Raw genomic sequence first — 7,606 nt, 5'->3', positions numbered from 1 at the left:
GTAATGTGAGGGAAAAAACTTGGAGTATATATAGGGAATAAGCTATATGATGAAAACCGTCACTAATAATAAAATAATTAATTTGTAGAGAAAGAGCATTCAGTATCCCGTGATTTAAGGTAATTACACATTATATGGAACTATAAGAATTTGGTAATCATTTAAGCAAACTCCCTTAATTATTGTCTGTATTTGGAAACTAAACTTTGTTAATTTATATCAAGTGGTATTCTAGATCCATTATTTAAATACTAACCAGAATTGTTAAACAATGAGGTTATTTTAGTCTAGTTATTTTGTCAACACAATCAAAATTAATTGAAAAAGAAAGATGAAAATACATAAGAAAAAAAATTAGTTAAATTCAGTTAGAAAATAATTTGTCCATATAATATTTTTTATTGTTAAAAGTGCTGCTGCTTATTATCCATTATTGAGAAATCAGAATCAACTTATCTAAAAGGGTGTTTGGAGGATTAAATGTTGTAACAAAGTTCTAATCAGAAATTAACTGTGCGCCGACACTTGCTAAGATGAGAAATCTTTGTCGGTAATTTGATTTGTGTAAAGTGGTGCCACCGGGCCACTAGTGTTGCTACTATTTGGTATTTCCATGTACACTTTTAATGAATTAAAAATATTTATGTAAATAACAAATATGAGTCAATTAATTTGATTCACATTTATTATTTATAGTAGTTATTTGACTTTTTTAATTAATGAAAACTAAAATTACTTACATGTATATTTATAGAAACTAAACGTACCAAATCAAATATTTTTAAACACACTATTGACTTTTATAATTTCATTATCATACAAATAAGAATCTAACTTTAGCGTAATTTATATTAATTTTATAATAATAAAAGTAGGTTTAATTATCCTGTTGGTTTCTATAGTTTTACAAAATTTTCAATTTGGTTCCTATATTTTTTTTTTTCTTTTAATTGGGTCTCTACACCAATTTTTTTTTTAATTAGGTCCTTCTTAATAGAAATTGGTTTAATTATATAGGGACCCAATTAAGAAAAAAAATTGATGCGAGGACCCAAATAAAAGAAAAAAAGGGTATAGAGATCCAATCAAAAATAAAATTTGGTGCAAGGACTCAATTAAAAGAAAAAAAATAGAAACCTAATTAAAAATTTCATAGAAACCAACAGAGTAATTAAGCCATAAAAGTATAAGTTAATAATATAAAAACAGAGTTTTAACTACTATGTATCATAACGATACGTATTGGAAATATTATTACTAATCTTTTTAATTTTTATCTTAATAAATATATTGAAAGAACTCAAAATGTTTTATATTTTTTATATACTCTCTTTTAATTAATAAGCTACAAAGACTCATCATGTTAACTAAATATAAAAAAACAAAAAATATTATGTGTACATAAAATATTTTAATATATATTTTATACGAATAATTAATTTAAAAATTATTTTTTAAAAAAATTACGGTATTTTTATTTATATAAATTAGTTATACATAAATAAAAAAGATATTAGAGGAATGACTTTTTTTTAGGATTTGGATTAGTTAACTTTGTGTTTCTGTTGGGTCTTTTGGCCCTTTTATCAAGAAAAAAAATTAAAATTTATTTTATATATACAATAATTCATCATCTAATAATAAATTGTTAAATAAAATTATAATTTATAATAGATTAATATTTAGTATGTAGAATTAGAATACGCATAGTAAAAACAAATTCAGTTATAGGCGATAAGAAGAGCCCACATGAGTGAGATTCAACGCAAATCTGCATCTGATGTCGCTGTGGCCGTTGAAGTAGGTAACTACTTTCCACACATCATACAAACATCATTTATGGCATGCCATTCCCTTCCCAAACCAATATCCATCTCTCTATTTCTGCATACTCCTGTTCCTTTTCCTTATGCTCACTTTATTTTTTTCTTCAATTTAATCCTTAGCTTGGACCAGAATATGTGTGCATATTTATGGATTCTATTTTTATATAACTTTGTTTGAATTTGTATGTTTACTTGACAACTTTAATTTTAATGACTATTATGAGATGATTTTATGAAAGATGATAATGTTATTTCTATTTTGATAATATCACTTCTTTTTTCTATAAATTCATAAAAAAATATAATGTAAAAAAATCATATAAATAATAATATTATTAAAAATAAAAGTGATATTATTATTTTTTTTAATTTTATCGTTGAACATTAGAGGTGTGTATTTTTATATTTATTAAAAATATAGTCTCTGTGGTGTTTGTAAGTGTATGAAAACAAATTCTCTTCTTTAAGCTAACGTATAGAGTTAAATTAGACTTGTTTAATTCTAATATAATATCGTACCTTCTAAAAGGTATCAGGCTTAGAAATGAAAAAATGAGAAAAGGAAAGTAAGGGAGAGAGAGCAGAGAGAAAAGAGAAAGTAAGTTATAGTATTCTATTATTGATCAGAAATGAAAATTTAGTTATTGAGCGGGTAATTTTTTTTATGAGGAATGCTAGGACCAGCAACATTTGGGATTTATAGCCATTAAATAATTATTAGTGAGGTTTTTAATGGTGTGAAATTAATGTGAGATTTCATCTAATGACTCACTTTTCTTTGATAGTTACATGGTGGCCAGAATTTGATAAAATTGTTGGCCCCTAGACTTTTTTTTTTATATATAAAAAAAATATTAGTGTTTTTGAAAATGAAATTATTTAGTGTAATTATAAGTGGATAAATTATGTAGGTAAAAAATTAACACATAAAGTATATACTGCAATACATAGGGTGTTTGTTGTAATACTTAGTGTACGTATTGGATACGTATCATCATTTTGATTAACACGTAAAATGTTTATTAGACACATTTTTTATACATCTATAATATTGTAATATATTTTAAATATTAATATTCAACTAAAATATTATTTTTATTTCTATATTAAAAATAATTTCTATTATTGAGTTTCTATTATATATACCTAAACACTGTTAGGTGTTATTTTTAAAATTAAAAAATATTATTTGTATACTAAAATTAATTATTAAAATCAGTTATCAATATATTTATGTATAAATATTTATGTAGTTTAATTTACTTTTAATGTATATTTATATTTTAACATGTATTTTATACTGATAAGTAATTTTAGTGGTTAATTTTAATATACACACAATATAGTTTAAAATCATATACTTTCTAACAAACTAACTGTCATCCTGTTGAGCTGCTAACTTTATTTTTTAGCTTACTCTATATCCAATACACTATTATGACCCGTACTTTCATTTCTTCTTACACTCTTCAACTTCTTCTAACTACCTTTGATCTAGTGCACTGTCATGATCTGTAATTGCAATTTCTTCATCAATCTCCCAATTACAAAGTATGAATAGACATGTGTATGGTTTCATAATACTTTCAATGTGAATGTATTTTAATAATACATATATGTAATAATAAAATTTATTATATTGACGAAAACGTTTGACTTATTCATTTACGAAAAGAAAATCATCTACTAACTTAAAGTCATAATCATTTAGTTTGTCTAATTGAAATAAAAAAAAAATTATCTACTCAGCACATAGCAATTATTTTTTGTTTTCTATTTATTAACTATAAATATCTAAAACATATTGCACTTCTTTAATGAATCTTTTCAATTGAAAATTTGAATGAACAGTTTTGATTGTGGATATCTACGAGTAACTTATAAGGTACGCTTTAAGTATTGGTCCCATCAAATAATAATAATAATAATAATAATAATAATAATAATAATAATATATATATTAAGTGAAATTTTTTTCACTCCTAATTTTCTACTATCATAGTTATCAAATCTGACTCGACTTGAAATTCTGTCATTCGGTCACTTAGTTAGACCAAATTATTCGTTGAACCGGCCATACAGTAAATCCGGTAGAACCCGATTTGACTCGACAGATTTTAATAAAAACCGGTGACTCAACCGGTTGAATTGATCCGGTCCGGATGGTGAAAATTTTTTTTAAACATGTTGAAACGGCGTCGTTCCACATTCAGTTGCTCCCCCCCCTCCCCTCTTTCGTTGAAAGTGAAACCCTAATGCCTAATCCCCCCTTCCCGCCCATTGCCCCTAATGGCATCTGAGACTCTGAGACTCTGAGTTCCAATATAACCGCAGAAACCCCTCAGCCAACCTCGTCTCTTCGTCTGCTCTCCGTCGTTCGAGCTCTACACTCGGTAGTCCGTCACTCCGTTGTCTCTCCCTTCACCTCATCAGTTCGTCGTCACTCTTAGTCTCGGCCTCACCTCGTCGTCACTCTCAGTCTTGGCCTCACCTCGTCAGCGGCAGAAAGCGTTCATCAAGAAGCATCTCTGTCTCTGCTCCCTCGGGTTAGTTGGGTGGTAGTAGTGGTCGTTAGAAACGGCAGAAAGCGTTCATCAAGAAGCGTCTCTGCCTCTGCTCCCTCGGGTCAGTTGGGTGGTAGTGGTGGTCGTCAGAAAGCTCAAAAAGCGTTCATCAAGAAGCATCTCTACCTCAGTGCCTCTGCTCCCTCGGGTCAGTTGCTCTTGTATTTGATTTTTAGAGTTGTTGAACCTAAGCGTATTTTAGTTAGTATTGTTATGGAATCTGGTGGATATTACTGTTGTATTTGATTTTTTAGAGTAGTTGTTTAATCTGGGCGAATTTTAGTTAGAATTGTTCTTGAATTTGGTGATTGCTACTGTTATATTTAGTTTTTTAGGGTTGTTTATTGCTGGTTGCTGTGTTGGTATAGAGTTGTTGCTGGTTGCTGCTGTTGTATTTACTGTGTTTTTTAGAGCTATTGTTGTTTGTTACTGGTTTGTTTAAAGTTGCTGTTTGTTGAATCAGTGAACTTTGGTGGAATGGTGGTGGTTGTTGTGTTGCTTAAAAACTGACTTAAAGTAAATCTTTTGTTGCTAAAAATATTTTTAGTTTCTTTTGCTAGAATTTCAAAAATGTCTTCATCTCAAACACAATCAGAAACGCCACCATCTCAAGAACAAGCATTATTAGCGACTCCTACCCCAGATCCTACCACTAAAAGAGTTTATAATAATAGAGGAAAGACTGATTCTGCTTGGGGTCATTGTAAACAAATTGTGAAAAAAAACAGAAAAAATTACTATGATGTGCATATATTATGACAAACTTATTAGGGAAGGTAGGATTAATCGATTTAAGTATCACTTGGCTGGAAAAGGAGGAGATGTTGAGAAGTGCAAAAGGTTCCACCTACTGTTACTCTTCAATTTGGGCAAAATATTGAAGAATTTCTAAATAAGAAAAGGAAAGTTCAAGAAAATTATGCAGAAAGTTATGGAGCATGTGATGAAGTTGAAAGAGAATTTGATAGAATGGAAGAACTTGAAGCACGACAGCAACAACAACAACAACATTCAAGGACAAGGTTGCCACCACCTGCAACTAGGAAAGGGGAAAAACTACTAGAATAGAGACTTTTTTTTCCATCTTCAACAACACCTGGAGCCCAACCAACTATAAAAAGTGTATTGCAAAGTAAAGAAATTGCAGAAAATGTGACATTGTCGTTGCAAAGTGGATGGTTGATGTTTCTGTGCCATTTAATGCAGTTAATTCAGCATATTACCAACCAATTATTGATGCTATTACAAACATGGGTGCAGGGTATAAAGGTCCAAATTTTAGTAGAGTTCGTGGGTATTTCTTGAGTAAGTTGGTGGAGAATGTGAAAAAGATGATTGAACGGTATCGTGAAATTTGGAAGCAAACTGGATGTACTATCATAGTTGATGGATGGACTGATCGTTGTAGGCGCACTTTAATTAACTTCTTGGTTTATTGTCCTAAAGAAACTATCTTCCTAAAGTTTGTTGATACTTCTCATGCCTCCAAGACTGCTGATTTGTTATTTAAGCTTTTTAGGGATGTTGTCAACTTTGTCGGTCTTGAAAATGTTGTTCATATAGTGACGGACAATGCTGCAAATTATGTTGCTGCTGGAAGGTTGTTAGAAGCTGAATTTCCTAAGTTGTATTGGTCTCTTTGTGCTGCGTATTGTATTAATTTGATGTTGCAAGATATTAGAAAGTTGGATGAAGTAAGTGAGATAGTTTTACATGCTTCAAAAATTACTAAATACATATATAATCATTGTCATCCATTGTATCTGATGAGGAAGTTTACTGGTGGGCGAGAAATACTTCGTCCAGCTCCAACTCGCTTTGCTACCAATTTCATAGCTTTGCAGAGTATTCTGGCTCAAAAAGATGCATTAAGAACTATGGTAATTTCTAAAGAATGGACAATCTCAACCTACTCCAAAGAAGCTAAAGCTAAAACATTTGTGGATCAAGTTTTAGACTCTAAGTTTTGGAATCAATGTACGGATATTGTCAAGATTACTGCGCCACTTGTTCATGTGATCCGTATTGTGGATAGTGAAGATAAAGCTGCAATGGGTTTTCTTTATCAAGCTTTTTATAAGGCTAGAGAAGAGATGGTGAAGAGGTTTCAACTAAGAAAGAAGATTGTGGAGCCTTACTTGAAGATTTTGGATATTCGTTGGGATTCACAACTTAAAAAAAATCTTCATGCTGCTGGCTATTGGTTAAATCCTGCTTTTCGATTCAATGCTGATGAATTTAAAAAACATAAGCAAATCACTTCTGGCCTACTAGATGTAATTGAGAAATATGCATATGGTGATCTAGAATTGAATTCTAAGTTGACAAGTGAGATGAGAATATATAAGAATGCTGAAGATGATTTTGGAAGAAAATATGCACTGCGTGAACGAAGCACAGTGATGTCAGGTAAATATTTTATTTAGTTTTATCTTTCTTTATTAGTTTATTTATTTAAAAAAGCTAATTGTAATGCATTGCCTTTTTTTATTTTAAGACCAATGGTAAAAATCTTATGGAACTGGAGCACCAAATTTACAAAAGTTAGTCATTCGTATTTTAAGTCAAACTTGTAGTTCTTTGGATTGTGAGCGAAATTGGAGTATTTTTTTAACACATCCACACAAAGAAGAGGAATCGGTTAGAAGTTAGAACATCAAAAGCTTAATGATCTTGTTTTCGTTCATTATAACTTGAGGCTACAACAAAGGTATCTTCTATAACTATTTATCTAATTTTAAAAAGTGTTGTTCATTAAAATTTAATCTTTAATTTAATAATTACATAACTTGATAACATATGAAGCTAATGAGAAAGCAAAGCTATGATCCAATTTGTCTTGATGTATTTGATGACCATTCAGATTGGATATTGAAAGATTCACTGCTATTTTTAACCCTTGAAGAAGTTGATGCTCTACGAAATGATTTAGCAAATATGTCCATTCAACCAACTTTGGATGATCTTGGTAAATTCTTCAATTGCTTGAATATTTTAATTGTCAGTTGCTATTATGAATTATTCTTGATATTGATTTGTGAAAAATACACAAATGTAGATCAATTAAATTTGGTAGATGACCAAGATAATGATGGACCGAGTAACAATGCTATGAAAGATATGGATGCAAATCAAAATGAGGTAAATGTTGATCAAGCTCCAAATTTATCCTATAAAGATGTTGATGCCGACTTTGAGCTCACTCCTTGGATTTGA

General features: G+C 29.9%; 1 protein-coding gene across 1 annotated transcript; it reads left to right on the top strand.

Moving 5' to 3' along the window:
- Nucleotides 1–5,565: 5,565 nt before the first annotated feature.
- Nucleotides 5,566–7,606, top strand: LOC112785518 (uncharacterized). Its single transcript, XM_025828980.1, has 3 exons — nucleotides 5,566–6,799; nucleotides 7,254–7,358; nucleotides 7,449–7,606. The coding sequence occupies exons 1-3, from the start codon at nucleotides 5,566–5,568 to the stop codon at nucleotides 7,604–7,606; spliced, it is 1,497 nt and encodes a 498-aa protein (XP_025684765.1).

The sequence above is a fragment of the Arachis hypogaea genome, chromosome 20 (assembly GCF_003086295.3).
Source record: "Arachis hypogaea cultivar Tifrunner chromosome 20, arahy.Tifrunner.gnm2.J5K5, whole genome shotgun sequence".
Taxonomy (NCBI): domain Eukaryota; kingdom Viridiplantae; phylum Streptophyta; class Magnoliopsida; order Fabales; family Fabaceae; genus Arachis; species Arachis hypogaea.
The sequence above is the reverse complement of the archived record's forward strand: the minus strand, read 5'-3'. Positions and strand labels throughout refer to the sequence as shown.